The 24,910-nt window shown below is 42.3% G+C and overlaps 3 protein-coding genes across 5 annotated transcripts; 2 read left to right on the top strand and 1 right to left on the bottom strand.

Annotated features, from left to right (window-relative positions):
- The first annotated feature begins 1,196 nt into the window (after positions 1 to 1,196).
- LOC117764523 (poly(rC)-binding protein 2-like) lies at positions 1,197 to 7,116 on the top strand. Of its 2 annotated transcripts, none has more exons than XM_034590380.1 (13): positions 1,197 to 1,360; positions 2,125 to 2,239; positions 2,366 to 2,389; positions 2,481 to 2,513; positions 2,618 to 2,734; positions 2,835 to 2,966; positions 3,056 to 3,184; positions 3,291 to 3,365; positions 3,638 to 3,679; positions 4,050 to 4,122; positions 4,218 to 4,273; positions 4,423 to 4,592; positions 5,882 to 7,111. In XM_034590380.1, the coding sequence occupies exons 2-13, from the start codon at positions 2,171 to 2,173 to the stop codon at positions 5,916 to 5,918; spliced, it is 957 nt and encodes a 318-aa protein (XP_034446271.1). In that variant the 5' UTR covers positions 1,197 to 1,360; positions 2,125 to 2,170; the 3' UTR covers positions 5,919 to 7,111. The 2 variants fall into 2 exon arrangements, with proteins under 2 accessions (XP_034446271.1, XP_034446270.1); XM_034590379.1 differs by having other exon boundaries at positions 1,198 to 1,360; positions 3,638 to 3,697; positions 5,882 to 7,116.
- An 865-nt stretch (positions 7,117 to 7,981) lies between these two features.
- Positions 7,982 to 17,777, bottom strand: map3k12 (mitogen-activated protein kinase kinase kinase 12). 2 transcript variants are annotated; one of them, XM_034590377.1, is made up of 14 exons: positions 17,479 to 17,777; positions 15,333 to 15,856; positions 13,855 to 14,050; positions 13,549 to 13,740; positions 13,288 to 13,446; positions 12,693 to 12,851; positions 12,443 to 12,551; positions 12,167 to 12,276; positions 11,780 to 11,896; positions 11,551 to 11,685; positions 10,716 to 11,433; positions 10,554 to 10,621; positions 10,083 to 10,380; positions 7,982 to 9,807 (listed from the first exon to the last, which is right to left on the bottom strand). In XM_034590377.1, the coding sequence occupies exons 2-14, from the start codon at positions 15,793 to 15,795 to the stop codon at positions 9,652 to 9,654; spliced, it is 2,880 nt and encodes a 959-aa protein (XP_034446268.1). In that variant the 5' UTR covers positions 15,796 to 15,856; positions 17,479 to 17,777; the 3' UTR covers positions 7,982 to 9,651. The 2 variants fall into 2 exon arrangements, with proteins under 2 accessions (XP_034446268.1, XP_034446269.1); XM_034590378.1 differs by having other exon boundaries at positions 13,855 to 14,038.
- Positions 17,778 to 19,256: 1,479 nt separating this feature from the next.
- aaas (achalasia, adrenocortical insufficiency, alacrimia) lies at positions 19,257 to 24,610 on the top strand. The gene is made up of 17 exons (XM_034591115.1): positions 19,257 to 19,416; positions 19,605 to 19,736; positions 19,857 to 19,984; positions 20,691 to 20,746; positions 20,844 to 20,935; positions 21,032 to 21,078; positions 21,335 to 21,433; positions 21,641 to 21,784; positions 22,167 to 22,287; positions 22,368 to 22,492; positions 22,810 to 22,870; positions 22,961 to 23,051; positions 23,151 to 23,244; positions 23,421 to 23,488; positions 23,588 to 23,669; positions 23,797 to 23,881; positions 24,383 to 24,610. Exons 2-17 carry the CDS (start codon positions 19,626 to 19,628, stop codon positions 24,536 to 24,538), a joined length of 1,560 nt encoding a protein of 519 aa, XP_034447006.1. The 5' UTR covers positions 19,257 to 19,416; positions 19,605 to 19,625; the 3' UTR covers positions 24,539 to 24,610.
- The last annotated feature ends 300 nt before the right edge of the window (positions 24,611 to 24,910 follow it).

Below are 24,910 nucleotides of genomic sequence, written 5' to 3'. Positions count from 1 at the left end.
CGAATGTTCATAGGAGAGAAGAGTCTGAGATCAGGGAGGCGCCATCATGACTTCTACTCCTGCGTATTTAAAAGGCGGAATCAATGATTCACACATCAATTAGAGAGACCAAAGATTGAAGACTTTATGTCTTAGATTTTATTTTTACAATATTTATTACCCATGTAATACTCACTCCCATCTGTGGAATTCAATGACTAATGTGCAATGCATTCCACTGTATATATTCTGTTTCATTTGTATATATCATTTCAATGATATTTCTATTTTATACTTCCATGCTCTTATATTGCATGTTCACTTATTCATTACTTTTACCAATGTCTATTTTTTGACTATTTAATCTTTACTTAGTAGCAGTAAATGATCGTCAAAAAATCATTGCTGACAATAATATGTGAAAGTATATAATGTAGGATGAATATTAAAAGGAAGGTGCAAAAGCGCGTGAATTGAACTTGTATATCCATCTATCCATCTATCTATCTATCTATCTATCTATCCATCTATCCATCTATCTATCTATCTATCTATCTATCTATCTATCCATCTATCTATCTATCTATCTATCTATCTATCTATCTATATATCTATCCATCTATCTATCCATCTATCTATCTATCTATATATCTATCTATCTATCCATCTATCTATCCATCTATCTATCCATCTATCTATCTATCCATCTATCCATCTATCTATCTATCTATCTATCTATCTATCTATCTATCTATCTATCAACCATCTACAGCCTATATTCACATTGTTTATACAGTGTTTATAAGACAGTTTCTGTAACTAAATATGATTTTAATTGTACATAATTATCAAAATTAGTTATAATAATGCGATAGTACTTCATAATAATAAGATACTAAGTCATAACAATGAGATACTAAGTCATAATAATGAGATACTAAGTCATAACAATGAGATACTAAGTCATAATAATAAGATACTAAGTCATAATAATAAGATACTAAGTCATAATAATAAGATACTAAGTCATAACAATGAGATACTTAGCTATTATTCTGTTTCTCATCATAGTGTCTTACAGGATCTTTATAGCTTCCCTACTGAAATAAAATAAAATAAATAAAAATGTAATCGTGGCCTTTATTTTACGTGTGTGATGTATTCCCCGAGGTGGGCGGGGCCGTGCGTGGAGGGGCGGGGCCGCGGAGGTCAAAGTTGAACTCATTGGGTCTTTTGTGCTAAGCAGGAGAGAAGAGTCCGATCGAGCAGCGGTGTCGCTTCCCTCTTCCCCGGATCCTTTTAAAACTCCCTCCCGAACCTCTCCCCTTCCACCCTTGCCACCCTACCCACCCCCTGAACACTCTTCAAGGGCCGGTTTCTGGTAAGAGCGCCACACGTTCAGCTTTTCTGTTTTTATTCCCGCAGCTTTCGGGATGAAGGGCAGGAACTACTCGGCGCGCTCCGGAGGCCGCGGGACCCGACTATTCGCTGGAGCGTACGATGCTAACGCTAGCGAGCGCGAATGGAAAAAAATCCCCCGAAATGTTTTGAGCGTCGCGGCCCGTCGGAGAGTTGCGCGCTGGCGTCGGTCCCTGAACGTATTCTACGAATTATTTCGCCAAACACCACAAAGGAGAAGTTATTCAGAAATGTGGCTGTGCTAACTAGCTAACGTAGCCTTGCGTGACTGGGTTGCTCTCACCAAAATAGACAGGGGATTTGCGACGTTAGCGTTAGCTCATTTCCAGTCTTTCGTTGCCAATGTGGACGCGCACTCGACTCAAACTTACTCTGATGTAAATCAAAAGTTTCCCCAGCGTGATTCGAGCCCATTAAATAAATGACAATCTGTGTCGCCATAGCTGTTACATACCAGGAACTAGGCATCACCCCATAGAGACAGTGGGTCATTGTGCTAACGTGAATCAGTGGAGTCGGGCCAGTCTAACGTGAATTTCTGGACTGAGGCGTCTCCTTGTCTCCGAAGTGACACACGCACGTTATTAAACTACAATAAGAGGCATTTCAAGATGTGCACTGTCTGCATCGCTCCACGCCTCTGCACTGACAGCAGCTGTTGTTAAAGGGCTGATGTGTCCAGCTGCTACGTTTGTCCCCGATTGTCACGTTTTCCTCTCGTTTCAGACTTTCAGCCTGTCACCAAAGACTCACCCTGGATTTACCTGCAGCAATGGACTCGAGCCTGGTTGAAGGAGGACTTAATGTCACCTTAACCATCAGGCTACTCATGCACGGGAAGGTGAGTGAGCCTGCACGCAATGTCTGATTTCAAGCATTCCTCCCCCCCCCCAGTATAATCAGGTCTGGTGGCCATTAACAATACATATCTTGCTTTAACGTGTCCTTTTTTTATCTCCATCTGCAGGAGGTTGGAAGCATCATTGGAAAGGTACGTTTGTGTTGATGCCTGAATGAATCCATCGTTTTGTTGTCCTATGGTGTGTTTTGTAAATATTGTGTACTTGTGCGTTCTTCAACAGAAAGGAGAGTCTGTTAAGAAGATGAGAGAGGAGGTAAGTTTTTTTTTGTTTTTGTCCATAATTTCCGTGACACTGACTCCTGCGCGTGACATTATTTAATTGTGACTGATCTAAATACTCCATGTTTTGTTCTGCAGAGCGGAGCTCGCATCAACATCTCAGAGGGGAACTGTCCAGAGAGGATCATAACCCTCGCAGGACCAACCACCTCCATTTTCAAAGCCTTCTCCATGATCATTGAGAAACTGGAAGAGGTTAGAGTCGCTCGCCACATCTTGCGTCAAACGTGATACAGCAACAGTTTAGAAACGTTCTAATTGTCACTGTTCTCCTGTCGTGCTACTTTCTGTATAGGACATCAGCACCTCAATGACTAACAGTACAGCCACCAGCAAACCGCCAGTCACCATGCGCCTTGTCGTGCCTGCCAGCCAGTGTGGCTCGCTCATTGGCAAAGGTGGCTGCAAGATCAAGGAAATCAGAGAGGTTTGTCACCGGGCTTCTTTGTTTTTGTGATGTTTTGAATTTGTTTTGAAGTGTCCTAACTCTCTGTGTGTCAATGTTTGTGTCCACAGTCAGCAGGAGCTCAGGTACAAGTAGCAGGGGACATGTTGCCCAACTCAACAGAGCGTGCCATCACCGTTGCAGGGACCCCCCAGTCCATTATCGAGTGTGTCAAGCAGATTTGTGTCGTCATGCTTGAGGTACAGACAACCTTTTGCAATGGCTCTTATTGATACCAATGATGAATTATTATTTTCTATGTTCCTGTTGATGATGCTTCAATAGTGAATGTTTCTATTTGTTTAGTCTCCACCCAAGGGAGTAACCATCCCGTACAGACCCAAACCCTCAGGCTCTCCTGTCATCTTTGCAGGTGGTCAGGTAAACAATGAAAGCATTTCTTTTGTTTGTCTAGTTTTGTCACGTGTAGTATTTGCCTTCACAGTGTCCAGTTTTAGTTTCACTTTGTCCTGAAGCAGTTCTGGTCAAATGAGTCAAATTATACACAGGCCATTGTTTCCAGTAGCTGGTCTGCTGTTTATAGCCGGCCTGGCTTTGGTTTTGCCGCTCACCAAGGACAGTGAACTGATGGATATTTGGGTTCAGTGTGTGTGACACTGCCACACCCTCTAAGTGCTGTTCTCTCCTTGCAGGCATACGCTGTCCAAGGGCAGCACGCCATTCCACAGCCTGATGTAAGTGAAGGGCCCTCTGTAAGTGATCCAATATATTTGCAACTTCGGTCCTGGGAAGCCATGCCACCTTCTTATTCCATCCCTCTGACCCATTTATTTCAACCACCGTTGCTTGACAGTCACATTCATTTAATAACCCAAAGATTGTAGAGTAAAATTCTAACATCAACATTTTTCAAGCTTGAGGCTCAATCATGGGTCCCATGCTTCATTCCATGTTTTCCTCTCATCCTCACTATAACCTGTTTACAAAAGGGAAATATTTGCAACATTTCAGCTTTGCTGTCGTAAAAGTTTTCCTCACTCCTGGTTTGTGTCTGTCTGTCTGTGTTTGTTTGCTCTCCACGTCGTTTCCTCTGTTTATCAACAGCTCACCAAACTTCACCAGCTGGCCATGCAGCAGAGCCCTTTCCCCATTGCACACGGCAACCAGAGCTTCCAGGGTAGGTGGACATATTGAAAGAGGGTGTTTGATTGCTGTAAATCCGTAATAACCTGTTTAGTCAACACTCTCATGGACTTCTTTGCATTTCTTCAGCCGGGATGGATGCCTCTGCACAAACTGGCTCTCATGAGCTGACCATTCCAAACGATGTAAGTAGCATTTACCTCCTTTTGCTTTTTACGTGGAAACATGATGCTTTTATTTTAAATATCCTGTTGTCCTGTTTTTTTAATTTTTTTTTATTTACCTTGTGGGATTGAAGGTGCTGATGTGTTGTCACGGTTTCTTCTGGTTTCAGCTCATTGGTTGCATCATTGGTCGTCAGGGCGCAAAGATCAATGAGATCCGTCAGATGTCAGGTGCTCAGATCAAGATCGCTAACCCCGTGGAGGGCTCAACTGACAGACAGGTCACCATCACTGGCTCCCACGCCAGCATCAGCCTGGCTGAGTACCTGATTAATGCTCGGTAAGAAAGAGGCTGTAGGCTTCTGTGACGCATCCTTTCAAAAGCAGGTTGAAAGGAGTGTTCTACGTTTTGTTTGCTTTGTCTTGAGTGTAGATAGACAGGTTCAGTACAAAGGGTTCACTGGACACCATAATCTCTTCTTTCAACTGACAGTGATAGCCACAACCAGAGACATTATATTGTAATGAATGGTCTTTCCAACACCTTGAAGGGTTTTCTTAAGTTTTGGCACAAACGTTCATTTGGATCAACCGATAAGATTTTGGTGCTCGAAGGTCCAAATCGCTCTGATCCCACAAAATATATTTTTGGCCATAACTCTGGAATTAATAGGTTAATTATGGTACATTTTCATGTGAATGTCTTAATAGGATAAAATGATCAAGTGGTGATATTTTCAAGGTCGGCTTCACTGACATTTAAATGTTCTGCAAACACTTTTCTGGCCATTATTCAACCCAGTGACTCAGGAACAGAAGGGAGATCGTGACTATATTTCCTGCAGCTTGACTGGTTGGTGGAGGTTTACAGATCTGGTCTTATCGTGTCCATACAACCAGCAAGTCGCAAAGTTTGAGGTTTATTACAAACAGAGGAAGAGGCACAAAGCTCTATTTCCCCAAAATACAATTGCTTCACCAAAACTTTCCTCGCATCAGTCCGATTTGGATAAGACAGTAGATTTTAATCAAACTTAAAGTAAATGTAGAAATTTCCTATTATTGAGCCGTTGTTTGGTTTAGAGTGTTTTATCATTGCTGTTATTAATTTATTCAATTGTGTTCAGGTAAAAATATGAATTATGAGCAATCATATTTAAACCTTTTTCTAATTAGTAATTATTTCATCATTTGCAATCTTTGTGTGCCTTAGTTTCAATAAGCTTTGAATTTCACCAACCTGCATTAAAGCTACTTAAAATAACATTGACATGGTTGGAGTAGGATGACGGGTAATGTAGTTTTCAGATTTTTACAAACCACACATCCCATCTTGGACAAAGTAAAATATTTCATTAGGAAATTTGTGAATAATAAAATACTTGTCTTGCACTTGCAGGATTGAATTCGTTGTTTCAGGCAGGTGTTCTATGATATTCTTAAATTAATGCAAAACATACAAACTTCACCCCACTCACTCAGATAGTTTGATAGTTAATCATTGTTTTTAGTTGGCAACCATCAATATTAATCTTCTACATCAAGTGTTGTCACTATTTAAACATACATCTTTCTGTATTATTTAATGAAATGTTAACGTAAAGTTCTATTTTCCATTGTTCTCCTCAGGCTGTCTTCTGAAGCTACTGGACTTGCAGCCAACTGACATGGAGGATCATCATCAGCACCTAATGTAACCCCTCCCCCTACTTTTTACCAAGAGGTCCCTTATTGAACTTAATGCAAAAACCAAGTACTATAAACTCACTGTTTTCTCCTCTGCTTTGGTTAGACTCTTCCTCAGTTTTAATTACACCATCATCGATATTGGTATTTTATTTATTTATTTGTTTTTAAAATTCCCTTTGCATATAGTTTTTAAAGGATTCATACTGTTGTTGTTTTTTCTTCTTATTTTGTTGTATATCTGTATGATTTTCTTGATATAGGTAAAATATAAAAAGTTTTAGAAAAATCTGAAAAGGCATAAATAATGATTTTCTTATGTCAGATTTTTCTTAGAAAATGTTAAAATGAAGAAAAAAAGACAATAACATTATAGATGGACTGTTCTTTCCCTTCCTTTTTAAATATCTATTTATTTTTATTTAAAACACAGCTCCTTGTGAGAGTAGAGCTCATGAATATTTGCCATCTTCAGTGTGAAGCTGTAGGTCCTGGATGAGGAACTGTGGGTTTTAACGGGTTTCAGTGGGTGTAAATGGTTTCCAGTTCAAGGAGTGTGCAGGAACAACCTTTCAGTCAGAAGGTAATTCATCCCTCGTGTGGGTGCTGATGAGAATTTTAAGCTACATTAAGTCTCACCTCTAATTTTCAGAGTAATTGTTTTGTGTCATTCCTGTGTTTCCATCCGTTATATTTCTCGATCAGGACTTTTGAGCATTGTTGTATATTGGATTCTGATAAGGGTGGGTGGGCCTCGGTGACAAGGAGTGGGCCTGAATGAGAGGAAAATATTTTCTTTTCTCAGAAATTACTAAGACCATAGTAATGATGATGATGAAGATTATAATAATAACATTGAAATGTTTGTTTTAAATAGAGAAAATATTTTTTTTAACTGCAGGGCTGGGGAATGCTGCAAGGGGCAAAACTACAAGACATATTGGTCTTTATAAGTATATTATGCTGAGGTATTAAATTATGATTAACTAGAAGGAGAATTATAGAATTAACACTAGTTTCCTGCTATCCTTTTTTGCCTGGGTCAGATTTTATTTTTTATTATTCTTTGCAGGATGAAGAAACTCACGTTTTTGTGCACGTTTTCAAACTATTGTAGATCTGGGTGCAATTAAATTGTTGAAATGAAATGCAGAAATAAAAAAAGATGTGAAATGCTGCAGAGATCGTTGGTAATTTTTACGTTGTGAAATTAACTCCTAGATGGACACCTTTATTTATCAGTGTCATGTTCACTGGAACCACCTTCTGATAAGGCCTCAATTTTAATGGCTTCATAAGCTTTTAATTGCTTTATTAATGGATAATAAATAGTTGATGGATCAGTTACACGCATTAATGGTGGTTGCTGGTTGTCTTCCAGCAGTCTGTTTATATAAATGTGACTTTTTTTTTTAAGGGTTCCATGTTTCTCACTTTCTAAAGGTACTGCCTCCAGCATGGAGTTATAATTGTCAGTTTGACATTAATAAAGGGCAATAAGGGTTTTTCAATTTGTAATAAGCCATCAGCAATAGTTGGTTCACCTCTAAATGTCAATAAATCATTTGCAAAGGTCTCGACAGTAACAGTCTGTTGTCGCATAGTAAATGTGAATAAGCTGATTTCCAGGAGATAAATGGTGGAACAGTAATTGTTAAGAATGAATCAATGAATCAGGTTGCTGACTGAAAAGTGTCTGGAGGAGGAATTTAATAAAAGACAAAATATGACGAGGAATATTTCTTTTTTCATTCTGGATTTCAAGAATAAATCTTCTTGTGCTTGACCCTAATCCTCTGTAACCTGGCTACCCAGCAGTTGTTCTTCTGAGTAGCTGGTATATAAATAATTAGATTTAATAGATAAATTATTCATTAAGTCGTAATAAAGCCTTCGATAACAGCTTCTAAACTGCTTATAACTGGTACCTTATCAGAAAGTGGTAATAATGAATCCAAAGACGTGGTCCTGTCTTGTGGGGAATCTTATTTCAGGTATTAAAGGACAAATGTGCAAGTGAAGAAATGACACTGGATCAGTTTGGACATGCTTAAAGTCATTGAAAATAGTCATTTATTTCTCATTCAGCTGTCTTATGTGACGCAGCGACAGCGCAAACCGCAGCTACGTCATTGGCCCGTCTTTTTTAAACAAACACGTTTTGTTTTGTAGTTTTTTTTTTTTAAACCAATACATTATTTATTGTTGCTCATAATATTTTGCTTTTATCGATATAACTCCTATGTTACAGGTACAATGTGCAATGCTGTATAAAAACAAAACATTTCTATTCAAACCCAAAGGATACTTACTGTTTTTACTAGTAACCACCACGGAGAAGTGCTCTATTCCTTATCCGGCTACCTCTGCAGTAATATTAAAGGGTCAAATGTACAGTTGAGGTTTTTATGAAGCCCGTCAGCGTCGAGAGCTACACGACTCGTTTTGGTTCATTACTAAAGAGGGAACTCCAACTATTTTACACACCAACATCGATTTTTAAAGGTCTTTGGGAATACTAAATTACCACATATGGGAAATAAAGTCGTATAATCTCTAAATAGATGCTGCCTCATGTGATGTCATGTGAGTCAGTTGGAAACCCAAATCTCCATGTTGCATTGTGGGCAATGTAGGCACCATGTTTGAACAGAGATGGGGAATACGTGCTGTGTTTTTAAGAGTTGTGCTTGTGTTTGTATGCAACTCTACTTACATATTTAAGTCCATAGGCTACTAGTGCACATGTCCAACCCCTGACGATACCACTGTTGATTTAGACTGCACTAGTGGTAGCACCTTAATAAAACTGGCACCTTAGTGTATATACAGACGACTCCCATCCTATCCTAAACTCGATGAGCTTAATAAAAACCTCACGCGTGTCTTATGTGTGCGTGAAACTCAGTGGTAGGAGGGTTAAAAAATATATATATCACTTATTGAGATCTCTAATTATGCATCATGATCCATGTCCGGGTGAGATTTTCATTCCATTATGACTTTTTTTTTTCTCTTTCTCGAGTGCTGACATTTATTAACAAAATCAAAATAACTCAAAAAGTAATACTTTCAGGATTAAAAAAGTGTAAACTTTCACAAAATATAAAACGGACACATTCAAACCATAAATTATAAACATGTAGTCATGCATTTGTTCACAGGGCTGCATATCGTTTAGTCTTACTTTTTTTTTTTTTTTATCTTACAAATAAAATAAAGTTAGATATTTCTCATGTGGTATGTCATGGATATTTACATTATTATTCATTAGTATCCGATGCATTAGTGTGTGGAGTACCATGAAGGATGCTCCAGGAGTGAGGGTTAGAGTGTTTCAAGGACTACAAGTGTGGTGTCTTCTTGTGCGTGCGTCTGTGAAAGAGTTTTTGCTGAACTGGAGCAGTGGCTAAGGTTACCTTGGTAACTAATCTGCCTAAAAAAACCTACTGAACGGAAATGACATTTATCGGATGTCAAAAGCTGCCAAAATATTTGATGCCAGGTTACGACAAATGCCCTATGTCGTCTGATGTCGGTTTGCCAGCCAACAAACTTATGAGACACCATAAGTCGACTTGTCATAGTCTGAGTGTTTTAGTGGGTGTGATCCCTCATGACAACAGTAAGGTACTGCACTGACAGATTGGTGTACGCCTGTGATGGTTGTTCTTTGTCGGGTGGCTGGAGGTCGTTCCCCAGTGTCCAGTGATCTATGGAGGTCCTGTGTGCGGCGCCTGTGGAGGCCCCTGGTAGGACTGAGATGGTGGAACCCATGCTCCAGCACTGGGGGGGCGGCTGGGCTCTCCACTGCCGGGCTGGTCCAGCTCAGCACTGTCGCAGTCGGAGTCATCGCAAAGAGCCCGGCTCTAAACAGAGAAGAGGAAAAGTTTTTTCACACGTGACCTACAACCAACGTGAACATACTCATTTACAAGAAAAATCTATCGGAAATCTCTGTCTGTCTTTGGCTCGCTTATCTAAAAAAAGGTTGGTTATTGGTAATGACATAGAAGTGTAAAAATCCATCATTAATGCATTTCTTGAGTAGTAGTTACTTTCCACCACTGTTTTCTTGTGCTTTACATCAGAATAAGAAGATGACATAAACTGACACATGCAGTCCTCTGTGGAGCCGTTTTACCTCATTAGGATTCTGCCCAGCGTCCAGCTGAGCCTTCGCCTGGCCCAGGGCTCCGTCTCTCTCTGACAGGCCATCAGAAGCCTGCGCAGGATCAGTGTTGTCTGCCGGGATCTCAGAGCCCTGCGAGAGGAGATCGTCGCTGCGGTCGTCCAACCTGTCGTCGGTGTTGGTGCTGACCACGTCTGGAGTACCGCTGTGAGAGTGGTCTGTAGTGTGGCCCTCCTCGCCGTCAGACACCGACAGGTTCTCTGAGCTGAACGTAGACACCGACTGGCACTTGGTGATGCTGGTCGGCCGTCTGGAGAGATTGAAAACAGACACCAACAAAAGCAGGTTTAAAAAAAAAAATCACCGAATTGCCAATATGGCAGAATGACGTTATTCTTCTTCTCTGTATGAGTCAACAACTTGTCTGAGAGGGAACATGGCTTGAGGGAATTTTCCACTGATGACGGACATCAAGTTACTCACCGTCGCCGTGGTAACTCAACCTCACTGTCAACTTCACCTTCCTCCTCTTCTGATGATACTCCACGCCTCTGTAGTAAGAAACAGCAAAATGCACAAGTGAAAATGATGGAAATGATGACCAGAGGAGCACTGAGGAAAACAAACACACATCCTGCTCTGTACCTGTTTGCGTGTGATAGCTGCCCTGTATAGAATGGCTGAAGGTGTAAGGTGCTGACTCCCGATTCCCCCTGATGCCCCCCGGGGCGACCTCACAGCACCGGCCCCCTCCTCTTTGTCCTCTCCGTCATGAGGCAGCCGTGGAGATCCCAGAGATCCACGTCCTGCTGCCGCACCCCTCCCACACGGTGAGTCTGGGCTGCTGGAGAACGGGAACGATGCAGCATCCTCGCTGGGAGTGTCGCTGCGCGGAGGAGTTTCTATGATGTCATCCATGCCAGCTGCACCCACCTCGGACCCCCCTAAACCCGCAGAGGCACTGAGGCTCCCCCCTCTCTCCAGCCCACCCACTGAGGCCTCCCCTTTTCCCTGGGCCTCTGCCTCTAGTGTGGTGCAGATGAGGTCAGGGCTGGAGGAGGAGAGCTGCCGCTGCTGCTGCTCGTGGCCCCGCAGGGCAGCAGAAGGCTCCAGGAGCTGCTTGGAGGTGTTAGTGGTAGAACTGTTAACCTGGGCAGTTGTGTCCCTATTAGGGGATGACTGATTCACCTTAAGTCCCGCCAGGTCCCCACTGCTACCCTTACCGGGCTTGCGATGTCGGGTCTTTACCCGTCGAGACCGGTTAGGAGAAGTGGAGCTTCTGTTGGGGCAGGCTGGGATAGTGACTTGCATTACAGAGGAATCCATTTTTGGCATGATTACCTCAGACTTGAGGATGTCTGGCCTGAAAGAGTGGGAGGGGTTAGTCAACAACTATACTCCACAAGCCTTATAAATATTAAAAATGTTCCATTTCAGATTTAAACTTTTATCAAATAGCCGCTGAACTGAGATCTCACACCTCTTTCCTGAAGGCAGTTTCTGGGGGACATTTCTCTTCTTGATGAGTTTGTCCATGGAGTTGGAGGAGCTGCCCTGCCTGGAGCTATGATGCTTAAACAAGCCTGGATACTTCTTATCCAAAGACTGCTCTCTCCTGGACAGAAAAAGTGTGAAAACAGTGCGGCTTATTAATGAAGAATGTCAGCATTTTGCAAAAATACACCCTGCGTCTACGCAGTTATTCGTACCTCTGCAACTCTTTCTCTTTAAGCTCCAGCTGCAGCATGACAGCGCTTAGCTCCATGTAAAGGTTGTTAGCCCTCTCCAGCTTCCTCTCATAATGCTCACGAATGTCCAACGCATGCCTGTGAAGAAAAGAGGCTACTGATGTCATTGTGCATACGCATGAGAGAATCCAAATCCTCTACAATAGGCGTCCGCTCAAGGCACTTATTTCATCCACAGGGGCAGACAAAGGAGTGGAATAGAGAAATAGGACAGAATGTAAGTGGCCTCATGTATTCAGACCAATGTCGTAAAATTACCACTATCCAGTACAACACAATTTGTTATAATTGGTATACTGTGAATAAACATAAAACACGGTATATGAGAGGTATGAGTATAAAATATACCTGAGCTCTTCCCTGCGTCTGTTGATCAGTTCCTCATCGAGTCGGTGGATACAAGTACCCTCAGATTTAATCTTCTCAAAGTGCTGTTTCACCTCTTCTCGCCATTCAGCCTGATGAGAGCACATTTCTGTTAACAAGCTCTGTCTAGCCAGAGCTGAGCTCAAACACAGATCTCTTTAGTGCGGCAGAAATGTCTGACTATTTATTATGAATTTGGCCGTTTTTATTTGGTGTATATTCAGTAATTCAGATGGGAAATGAGACAAGAAACCATACCTGAGACTTGAAGTACGTCTCTTGTGGAGTGGACAGTACATCAGCTGATGCTATGTCCAGATGAAGAAGGATCTGACGGAAAGAAGGACGATTCCTGGGCTTACAGTTCCTGCAGATCAGAGATGGGGGAGACAGCTGTTTACATTTACAATTCACTGTAAAAATCAATAAAGCCCTTAAACCACAGATAAGCCAAATTCTTTATTTCTCTTGCTTCATCCCAGGTGTCTGTTTCCAGACGTTTACTCACCAGCACTGTCTGAGGAGGATCTTAAAGCCATCGGGGCAGCTCTCAGGTATGGGCAGCTGAAGACTGTTGTTTCCCACGCCCCAGATGATGGCAGATGAGTCCACATCTCTATAAGGGACCTCTCCAGTTAGCATCTCCCACAGCACCACCCCGAAGGACCTGTATATATTCAATGGTGGAAGAAGTATTCAGATCCTTTACTGATTCGACACTAATTCCAGCATTCCAAACCTAACCTAAGTAAAAGTATATGTACTGTAAGTATTATCAGCAAGATTATCAGCAAGAGTAAAGTGCAAGTAACTCAAATATGTATTTAAGTACAGTACTTGAGTAAATGTATTTAGTTACTGCTATTTCCACCAAGGAAGTCTCAGAGGTTGAGATTTAAATACATACTGTACTACATCACAACAAGATAAAAGCAGAAATCATACAACTCCCTTTGAGGAAACACTGAAACACTGAAAACACAAACCATTAACTCACAATACTGATGCATTATCTGCACATCTATAGTAGTAGATTAAAGATAATTGTGAAACAGCAGCATTGAAATAAGCTTAAAATAAATAAGAACATTTATGAGACTTACCAAATGTCCACCTTTTCTGACACTGGCTCATTCCGAATCACTTCCGGAGCCATCCAGGCTACGGTGCCAGCAAACGACATTTTGGTGCTCTTGTCACTGAGCTCCTTCGAGGTGCCAAAGTCAGAAATCTTCACCAGGTCATCGTGTGTGATCAGCATGCTGCAAAGGAGAGATTACACAGGATTTCACGTGGGAATAATAAAGAATCCGTTAGATGTTGTGTTGGCTTTCGTGTTACAGGCTGTAGCTGTGTTGACTCACTTGGGGGACTTGAGGTCTCGGTGGATGATTTTGTGGAGATGTAGGTAGTTCATGCCCCCTGCGATGCCCATGGACCAGTCCACCAGGAGGGAAGGGGTGATTTTACGGCCCGCCCTCAGCACCTCATACAGCTGGCCTTGGGCACAATATTCCATCAGGATACAGTAACAAGGAGCCTGGGTGCACACTCCCCTAGAGGCAAGACAGTCAGATAACTCACCACAGTGAACCAGAAAAGGAAACACTATATAAAAGTGGGATTTATGCATATTAAACTCTTGGTACAGATATCACGGGTTTCCTCACTTGAAAGTAATGATGTTGGGGTGTTTCAGTTTGCGGAGGTGTTTGATCTCAGTCTCTTTGATGTCCCGCACTTTCTTTACAGCCACGTCATCTCCGTGGAACTTCCCGAGGAAGACGGCCCCCTGTGCTCCGCTGCCCACCCACTGCAGGTCCGAGATCTCCTCAAAGGGAACCTCCCAGGACTCTAGACGCAGACCAACAAGCCAAACAAAACAAAACTCTATGACTACATGTGCAATTATGGAAAGTTATAAACACAAACACAGCAACAGAAAGAGTTATCACTTAGTTATATCCATCACATATTGCAAAGCCTCCAAATGTCAATATGTAGTAACAATATCTTGTTAGTATAGAAAAAGAGGAGGGGGGTTTTGCAGAGGAATATGCTGGCAGAACACAATTACATAACACAAAGAACCTGCCATGTTCGAACAAATGATAAATTGACATCTTATCGAGTATTTCTATGCAGAGATAAGAGAGAAATTGAGGGAAAAGAACAACAATCCACTTCTGGTCTAATCTGTCTGTCAGCTGTCATAGCGACACGACTTAAACGACTTCGAGAGCATGGTCACTAAAGAGACACGAGCTGGGCAGAATAAAAGAGACAGGCGAATCAATTCTTCATGAGGTCCACCAAAGTGTCCAGATCTCTGGAGAGCTGCAGCGGAGGCACATTCACATGATGCTTCCCCAGTGCAGCTGTGAAAACTCACTGTCTGATGACTATGAGGTGAGCTGACCACAGTCGTGCTGCTAAAGGACACAGTGGCAGTGAGAGAGCAATGGAAATAATGGAGGCCTGGTTATGGAATAGGACAAATAAAATGTACACAAGTAGTGACACAATCTAAGATACTTGTATATGAATATATGCTGCTACTTTACACTCCTATTCTACATTTTAGGGTGAAATATTTTACTACATTCATCACACACCTATAGTTGCTTTTAGGATTATACCTAAAAAAAACACATGATACACTGATAAAAATAATAAATCCTATCGATCTCAGATGGGTTTAACTTTTCAAGGCCCAAAGGTGTCAAATGATTCAATATTTCATAAAAAATAGTAGATTGTATCTGTGTAATGATAAATCACCAACATTACTGTAATGTAATATATTATAATAAGGTCAGTCACAGTGACTCTATTTCTGCAGAATTAGTACTTTTATTCAGTTATACCCCTTGTGGAGTAATCATAGATTGTTGCACTGGTAATTTTACTTAAGTAAAGGATGTGAATGCCTCTTTCATCAGTGTGGAGTTCAAGCTCCATCCATGGGCTCAGCTGTTCTCTTTCTATGGTACATCTCCATGGTTACACAGTAAGATCATATCCTAAATGACTAAATGACGTGTTTAAGTCACGAATTGTTGTCTTTTCTTTGTTCTGTGGCATTTAGATTCATTGTGCAGAACACAGAAGAGGTCAGAGAGCATACAGGTAGAACATGTCCACTTACCTTCATGGCTATGCTTGTGTTCAGTGGAGTAGGCCTTTCCAATCATCGTCCAGACTGGCTTGAGACAGCCAAACAGTCCCTCCAAAAAACCTCCACTTCCCGATTGTAGCCGAATGTTGTCCGACTGGCTCCGCACAGCGCCAGCCTCCGGACTGTGCCCTGCTTCGGCCCCGCCGCCACACTGGCAGACCTCATGTTCATGTAGTTTTAGCACGCTGTTGTCAAAGTGGCCCGAGGGTCCATCACTGGGAGTGGGGCTGCTGCCACCAGGCGCCCCCTGTCCACCGGTGTCGATGGACAGCACGTTACGGATGACACACTGTGTGGGGGTCAGGTCCGTTTCGGGGGTGCAGGCAGGGGTGTCTCCATCGAGTCGTCGATAGGGGGGCTCTGAGATGGGGGTGCTGAAGCCTGACAGGGAGGGGGAAGGGGCACGGGGCTCATGGATACAGGTCCCACTCATCAGGGGTTTCCCCAACACCGCAGGTTAGGGTGGATGGAGGATGGAGAGATGAGAGGTAAACCTGAAGGAGAAGATTTATGACAAGAAATGCATTAGAATGACACAGTCCCAGCTGTGGACCAAAGGTGACCGGGCCTTTCAGGGCTCCCACTCTTTGGGACAATCTCCCTGAGGAGATCCATCTGACAAACCCCTTGTCCTCTTTTAAATCTCTCTTAAAGACACATTTTTACAGGCATTTTATATTGATATTTTATCTTGTTTTTACTCTTTCCTCATCAGCAACCTTTCATTATGTCGGTATCTGTTCTCTATTGTTGTGTGATCTTCAAATTGCTTCTAAATAGATTCTTATCGTTTGCTTTTTAACTGTTTCCTATTGTTTGCCTTCAATTTTCCATTTTTACTTTGTAATACACATTGTCACTGTGTTTGAACAGGTTCTTTATTAATTCAGTTTATAATAATTCTTACTATTATTATCATGGCGATCAGTGCGCTATATTTTGTTAAGATATAAACACACGTGGATCAATTTCAGCACTGGACAGCTCAGTTTGACTCAGGGAGCTGTCCAGTGCTGAAATGACTCTAGCCATTACTGTTAGTGTCTCTTCTGATCTTTTAGAACCACCAGACGAGTGTAGTCGTGCTGTGAGTTGGGCATCCAGCCAGTCCCCCAGTTTAACCACTCAGACGCTCCATTTCCACAGCAGAAGTCGGTGTGAATCACGCAGTATAAAGCCTCATCTCTGTGTCTGTGAATGGGAATGAAAACCAGCCTGCCCAGTGGAGCCATCACCCGGAGAGTGGCGAGGGGGCTTTATGAATGAATCGAGCAGAGGAGTTTGTGCAGCTTCAGCGCCGCATGACTGTCACCTGTTCTTTGACTGTCCCTCGGAGGAGCATCGCATGCAGCCTGACAGCATCCGAGCAAAGCGGCTCCCGTATGTCGCGCGTCGTGCATCAAGTGCAAGAGCATTGTGTGCATTTTTCAAGAATATGGCGAATTGCATAACCACCTCGGCGTGCGTGCCTGCGTGCATGTGGTGGGGGGGCGGTTAGGTGGAAGGGGGCGGGGGTGTAGAGAGAGAGAGAGAGAGAGAGAGAGAGAGAAAGAGAGAGTATACTATTCACATATCCTACACATACACCAGCTCAATGTCTTATACTGCACCACTGCATGAGAGGAGCCAAATGAGAGCGTGAAAAAAAACGGCCAATAAACAACCAACCGGGCCTGTGCGAGGGAGCAGTGCGCACATGCATGCACATACACACAGAGCCACACACGCGAATGCACGCACACGCACACGCAGGAAGATCAATCTTTAAATAACCGAGGATGTGATGATGACACTCAGCAGCATCATAGCCGACGTGCATGAATTGCGAGCCCGATGCCTACTATGGTCCATGCCAAGTGAAAGTGCCGCAGCGTCTCCACATCCACTCATGGTGTTGGCATCGTTACGCACACGCATATTTCATAATGTTGCTGCACAAATATGATTTTCTTGCATCCGTCGACGATGATTGGTTCCTTGGCAGCATCGGTTCGTTGGTGCAGTGCAAAGCGGCGTGAACGCGACCGCACCGAGCAGCGGCACCAGGCTCCATGTACCCTTAACCCTTATCCCGTATTCAATCAGCATTTAACCGGAGAGTATGACATTCCCTTACCTTTCTGCCCGCTTGATGCCGCGTTGTCAAGTGAAGGGGTGGGCTCCGCTTTCTGTTTGTCCGCGATAATGAGACAATCGTTGTTCCTCCTCGGTCCAGTTTTCCTCTTTGGATTTCGCCTTCCTAGATCCACGAGTTTCACGTTCCTGGGACCGATCCCAGCGGCCGAATCGTGTTATCAATAACCGGGGACCCATGCAACGTGAGGCGCGCTGGGTTATTTTTTTTTTTGGAGGGGGGGGCTGTCTCTTTCCCAGTGCTGAATTGACGTCACGGAAATGAGACCTGCGCCGCGTGGGGGCGCTAGAACCAACCTCTGCAAAAGACACAACACACACATACAACGAGGCTTTCAGTTTTCAATCATCCGCATGCTGTGTTTGTTTAATTTTGTGCTCATTTCATTCACTGATAACCACATTTGAGAAATTCACCTGCACAGTCCTCCATCCTGCTGCTGATGTGACCTTGAGCAAGACACGTGGCTCCAGGGATGCTGGTGTGCTAATAGAGAAAGTGCAGAGTATTAAAGTGTGTTTGAATGGATTAATGGAACAACTGTACTGTAAAGCACTTTGATGGTCATCAAGATTAGAAAAGACTATTTACTCGTCTCCTCTGGCCCTATTATTTTGATTCAGTTATAAATAGGTAAACACTGAGGTGAGTCCTGGTCATCTGATTCAATTCAGAGCCATGACAAGAAACTTTGGAAGATGTCAACTTGACCAACACAGAGATGTTGAAGTCTCATAAAATAAATACTTTCACAGCCAGTTTCAGTGTGGGCATCTATCTATTGTTTTAGAACAGACAAATATCCTTTAATGGTGTATATTCAAAGGGGTGATGGAAGGAGCCCATGTGGCTTTTTAACAGCTTAATATTATCATCCTGCTGACCATGCACTCAGCTCTCACTGGAGTAAACAAAGCATCATTATCTTCATCATAATCACAATTCACATTAGCAGGAAAATGGAGGAAGTACACTGCAGGGGAAAAACATGAGGAAACAATTTAAGACGGGTGACAGTAAAATCAAATCCCTGCTTTGTATGTGACAACAAATAATTGTTACCTGTTTCTCAGGATTGATGCAGCAGTGTCGCTCTATGTCCTGAAGAGGACAACATGTCAGCTCTGTGCAGTTTGTGCACTGAACTCTGCACCGTGTCAGCAAGACAACCAGGGAGTGACTTCCTGATCCTAACCAGCAGAGATTATTTTAATCAAACAGAAAGAATGAGGTAAAGTTACATTCATTGTTACAGAGTTTAACTTGATAAACTAATGTCCGTTATTATTCTAGTTAATACAATATAAATGCTTTATTGGAGCACTTGCATATTCAGATCTTTTTAATAATCAGAGAGATGGAGCTTTTGTTTACTTGTTTATTTGCAATAAATAAACTTCACGAAAACTAGAGCACTTTTCAAAATCCACAATACAAAGGGTTTTACAATGGCAGCAATATAAAACAGACTAGTCTTATAATCAGTGATGCACAAAACAGTAGTTTGCTAAAGAAAATAAAAATACAGTTCATGAATTAAACTTGATTTATTGCCTGAGCCCAAAATCCACAGAATACACATTTCTTCTTTTTCAAAACAATCCAGTTGGAAGAAATCAGAAAGGAATCTACGCATATTGAGTTTCTAGCTTCACATTAATATCATCAACCTAATAAATAAATAAATGTCGCTTTATCACTTGTTTTCTGTGAGTTTTACATAAAGCTGCTTTAAGACAACAACCAAAAAAAGGAGACTCGCGCACGGTTTGTCCCTCCGACTCGCCGTAGTCCGCACGGCGGGATTAGCTTGAAGCTGTTGAACCGAAAGTGTCACAACAGAGAAGCATGAGCTTTACAGTTGTTGCCTGGAAACACAGCTCGTGTTGATTCACCTCCACGGACAGGACGCGCCACAAGGTAACCTCACCGGACACCGACGGTTATAATAACCGACACTAAAGCAGTGGACTAGAACCAGCTAGCTAGCTAACTCCTAACTTTAGCTAACCCGCTGCTCGCCCCGGCTGCTCTCAGCTGTTGTCGGGGTGTAAACATGGCAGCCGCTATGACTGTGTGTACCTGACTGTGCCATGGTGTGTTTCCAGGGTCCTTTCCCCGCGGAGAAGATGTGCTCTCTGTCGCTGTTCCCCCCTCCGCTGGCCCTCGGACAGAGCACCCTGTGCGAGTCCAACAACGAGCTGCTGCCCGGGGACAACACCGAGGACCGAGCCAAGCAGGTCCGGAGCTTATATGTGATGCTGGTGGTGGTGGTGTTGAATTAGTCCAGTGTCTCTGCTGGTGTTGATGGACCGGCTCCAGTGGATGTGTCTTCACCCACGTTGTGTTGTTTTCCGCAGGAGACCAGTCCACTGAGTCTCTACTTCCCCCGAGAGTCTCTGAAGCTCCACAGCCGAACAGAGTGCAGCAGCAAGGCGGCGTTTCTGGACCATTCAGAGACCCTGTGGATGAGGAGTGCTGCAGCGTGGTAACACACATTGATACAACACATTCCTGGGACCCCCACCCTGACAATGGTCCTCACATGTCTGTGTACACACATACACACAACATGCAGGTGTGGTACATGTAGCAGACAATCTATAACTTTAATAATAGAGTTATTACTGTCTGGACAACATAGGATTTTTGAAGATGACTGATATTCTTCATAAGGGTCCTTTTAATTAGCTTTAAATGATTATCAATAAGAACTGAACAAGGCATTTTACACTAAAAGTACAACTTAACAGGGTTTTCTGGTTGGAAAATGATGTAGTGGATACACCTTGTTTAAACTAGGATGGTAATTCTATACTTGATTTTCTTTTTGCGATTTGAGTCTTAATTTAATGGGAATTTCATTTTCTCTGTGAATAGGGAATAGGGTTATATTTGCTGAATATTTGCTGCTCTCGTCATTTGAATATTACAATTTTCCACAACATATTGTAAGAAAAAAACAAAGAAACAATTCACATGGAATCTTATGTAACTTGTGTTGAAGTATGAAAATGCAGAGGCTGGTAGTTTAAACTGCTGAGGCTGGTGGTTCAAGCCCTCATCTCTTTCTGGGTATATGTTGAAGATGACATCCTGTGAGACATCATGTCGAGACAATGTTCTGTCTTATCAATAATTTGTCCCAAATCTATTACAGAGAAATGTAATAATGTGACTTCTCTCTGTTCCAGGCGGGATGGTGGTTTCACAGGACTACTGACTGAAATTACCAATTCAAATACAGAGGGTATGGGATCTTGTATTGTGTTTTTGTCTCTACACATACCTACCTGATCCTTCATATCCAATATTCAATAACTCTGTTGTATGTTTTTCTCTTGCAGTGCCAAAATGGCTGTCAGTGAGTTCTGGTTGCACCCTGGCATTGCTCCAGAGGGTCTCTTCATTTCACGGCTCCTTGTTTCCTCATCTTACAGTAAGTTCTTACTTAGAAAAAGTGCTGCACGTTTTTATCACTTGTTTGTTGTGTTACGTTAACTTGTGTATTTCCTCTTTGTCATTTGCTCCAAAGTTAAGCAGTGAAAACATGATAGCTGAGTTTTCACAAGTACTGAACTGGTAAGTGCCACAGATTAAAGATGTATGTATGCAGTTGTGATGATTAAAAGAATAATCTCGTCATTCAGCAGTGTTCCTGACAATTAATGTAAAAAAGTAAATAGTTCGCAAACCAAATTTTCATATACATTGATGGATAATGAAAACAATCATAGTTTCTGCTCGATATAAAAGATTGTCTTTGTTTACACTTTAAAACTAAAGTTTGTTGAATAGTCCACAACCTTCTCTGCTTTTATCCCTTCTTTATGACCAGGTCTGACTGTGTGGTGCGAGCCTTTGCGTGGCATCCTCACACAGATAAATTTGCTGTCGCCCTCCTGGACGACTCCATTAAAATCTACAACCCTAAAAGGTACAATTACTTTGCCCTGAAGAGCTGTTGCCAAAATGACAGCTCATAGAATACAGTCTACACTGCATATCAGCAATTAACTTTTGCTTTCTTTGCAAGTTATTCTTTTACCCTTTTACCCTAAGACTACAATAGCTAAACTCGTTATTCTTAAACTTTGACATAGCAATTTAGGTATTGACGTTTGCTTCTTTTGTTCTCTGACAGCGCCACCACTCCCACACTAAAGCACCGTCTCCAGAGGAGCGTGGCAGCAGTGCAGTGGAAGCCGTTGTGTGCGTCTGCTTTGGCTGTCGCTTGTCAGAACTGTTTACTGGTCTGGCACGTGGACCCCTGCTCACTGTCAACCAGGTATGTAAAGTAGTATGTGTTCAAAACCATTGAATTCAGTCCTTTTTGTGGATTTTCAGTCAGCACCATCCAAACTGTCGTAAATGCTACTGTCACTACTCAACCCAAATCATCTGAACTGATTAATTGTATCACTACAGATTATTATCGGGAAGTACAGACAAAATGTGATTTAAATGTCCATAAATTCACTTAATAAATAAATGGAGACTTTACTCTCAAAGTTTTTCTGTCATTTGAATATGAATGTTAAAGCTATGAGGTATTAAAAGAGTCTTAAAAATCTTTAATCTAATTGATAAACCCTGTAGAAACTCTCATATACCTGTTGTATTTAATTTTTTTCATGATACCCCGTTCTTCTTCCTTTGGACCCGTCCAGGCCTTCATCTGGTTGTGCTCAAGTTCTGTCTCATCCTGGTCACTCCCCAGTCACTTCCATCGCCTGGTCTCCAAACGGATCTCTTCTGGTGTCAGCCTCGCCCATGGACACTGCAGTAATGGTACGAGGCAACTCATATTAAGTGATTGACTGAAGTTCTGACAAGGTTGTTCAGCCTTTTGACGTCCATGTACGTTTCAGGTTTGGGACGTCGCTGCTGAAAGCTGTGTGCCACTGCAGCGGGTCGGAGGAGGCGGGGTCACCTTTCTGTCCTGGTCCCCTGACGGCAGCCATGTCCTGACTTCTACACCCTCTGCCCTCTTCAGGTTAGAGACAGCGAATCAGAGATCGGGAGTTTCTAAAATACCCAGCTTCCTATTTGTCCAGCTACCCTCCCTCAGTCCCTTTTTCCTTGTTGAGCTACATTTGCACATTTCAAGTTCAAGATATGCAAAGCTGCCAATTTTTCTCCTTCATATTTAATGTGTGTGGACATTGGCCACTTTCTATATGATTGTAGAGCGCCATGAATATTTATGAACATGTAAGGGATTAGTGGCATAGTCTGGAGTTAATCAGGTGTCCCCAGATAATAATTGGAGGGAGGTTTTTACAAATGAATAAGTCAAGTTCCTTTCTTCAGGGTTTGGGAGACCAGGATGTGGACCTGTGAGCGTTGGCCATGTGTGAAAGGACGCTGCCAGGTGATTAACTTCTCTCCAAGTTTCAAAGTTACAAGAAAATATTTTACATCTTTTGTATTTATCAACTAATGATGAATCTGTTTTTGTCAGTCTGGCTGTTGGAGTCCGGATGGGAGTCGGCTTCTCTTCACTGTGCAGGGCGAGATGGTCATCTACGCTCTGACCTTCACTGACGCACCAGGTTCATGTCTCAGTCTTGATACAGAGTAACCAGACGTCTTCAAGAATACGCAGCTCGGTTGATTTTACAGCTTGAAACGTTGTCATTGTTATTCTGCAGGCATCTCTACAGGCACATCCAAAGGATCACAGGCAGCAGCTGTGGTGGCTGACCTATCGGAGACAACCTTTAACACACCAGATGGAGACATCATGTAAGATCTTTAAGCTAAATCACTAATTGGCTGCATTTTAGTCCACAGAGGCAATTAGTGCTTCCAAACAGTCCAGAGAGAAACGGAAGGAGACGACATGAATGCTTCTCTTCACCACTTGATTATTTGATCCTTGAAGGTCAGAGTCACTCACTTCTCTTTGATTTCTTTACCAGTCTTGGTGGAGAGATCCAGTCTATAGCCTGGGATCCAAGAGGAGAGAGACTCGCAGTGATTCTTCAAGGTCTTTCACACTTTTCTTTCATTCACATCAATGAAGCCATTCATTATTAGTTCAGTATAGTTGTAATAACTCTACTCGGCCTCCATTTTTGTCTCTCAGGAGATCCACAGGCAGCAGACCGACCTGCGATCATAGCCGTGTTCAAGACAAGAACCAACCCCATCTTTGAGCTTCTGCCATGGTTTGTACTTTTATATGTGGTTACTGTATATTTCATATTTGTGTAGCTTCAGTATTGCATTTCCCAGGATCGTACTACAGTGTATCCCGTCTGGATTTACTAATTACTTTTTTGTTTCCCTGTTTAGTGGTTTTGTACAAGGGGAAGCTGACGCAGAGCCAAGACTGATGCAGTTCCACCCAAACTTCCAGCACGGAGCCCTGCTCACTGTGGTTAGTCTTAAACTACAAATCCCTGTTTATCATTTGATTAGTTTTTATTAAAAACTGGGCGGTTTTAGCCTTGAACAGGGAAAACTTAACATGGGATGCTTTTTGTCAGTGTCTTGTCGTTGTTTTCAAGATGTTTCAGACAGACCTGCAGAAAACTCTCAATACAGCTTTTAACAGAAGATATTAGAAACTCATCATTGACACTCAAGTCTCAATTTCAGCCTAAGCCCCAATAATTCAATTCTTTCTAATTTTGTTGATTTTTCCATCTGTTATATGCCTGATATATTTATGTATATCTTAAGGAATTATTGCTTAATGAAAATTCCTGTAAAAATGTTATATAGTGGTAAATCATTTCATTATACTGGCCTGTATGTTGGAGAAATAAGTGTTAACTTGTGTTCAATGTTGTATACAAAGGTCTTAAAACGCTGTAAAATGAAAACCATACTGGCTTCACCTCCACACTGATATCTCTCTCTCTCCCTCTGTTCTCAGTGTTGGTCCAATGGAAGAATTACCCATGTGCCTTTCTACTTCCTGAGTACTGCTGTCCCCCATTTTGGCCTGAGTGGCAGTCCGTTGTTGCCTCGCCCGCAGGAAAGGCTGAGTGCCTTGGCCAATCAGTCGCTCTTCACAGAGTTAATCTCTTGACCAACCATCACACACACATATGTCATTTTTTATGTAATGAATTGTCAATAAAAGTCTAGAAAGTTCTTGACACACTTCGACTGGTTTGCTTCCTTCTTTCATCAAAACATTTGAAACCAGATGAACATTGTGAGGTTGTGGTGGAACGTGGATGCTAGAGCTGAAATCTTTGCCCTTCATTGAAGCGCTTGTATAACATTGTATGTTCACACTAGAAAAGTGATGATAAGAATCAGAATCAGAAATACTTTATTCATCCCAGGGGGAAATTGTGTATAAAGCCTCAAATTACAGTAGATTTTTGTGTGTGATGCTGATGTGTTTCCAAATTGTGGTTTGTGGTGAAACAGTATTTGAGCAGAAACAGACAGA

Source organism: Hippoglossus hippoglossus, chromosome 7 (genome assembly GCF_009819705.1).
Source record: "Hippoglossus hippoglossus isolate fHipHip1 chromosome 7, fHipHip1.pri, whole genome shotgun sequence".
Lineage (NCBI taxonomy): Eukaryota > Metazoa > Chordata > Actinopteri > Pleuronectiformes > Pleuronectidae > Hippoglossus > Hippoglossus hippoglossus.
Note: the sequence above shows the minus strand (reverse complement) of the source record. Positions and strands in the feature narration are given on the sequence as shown.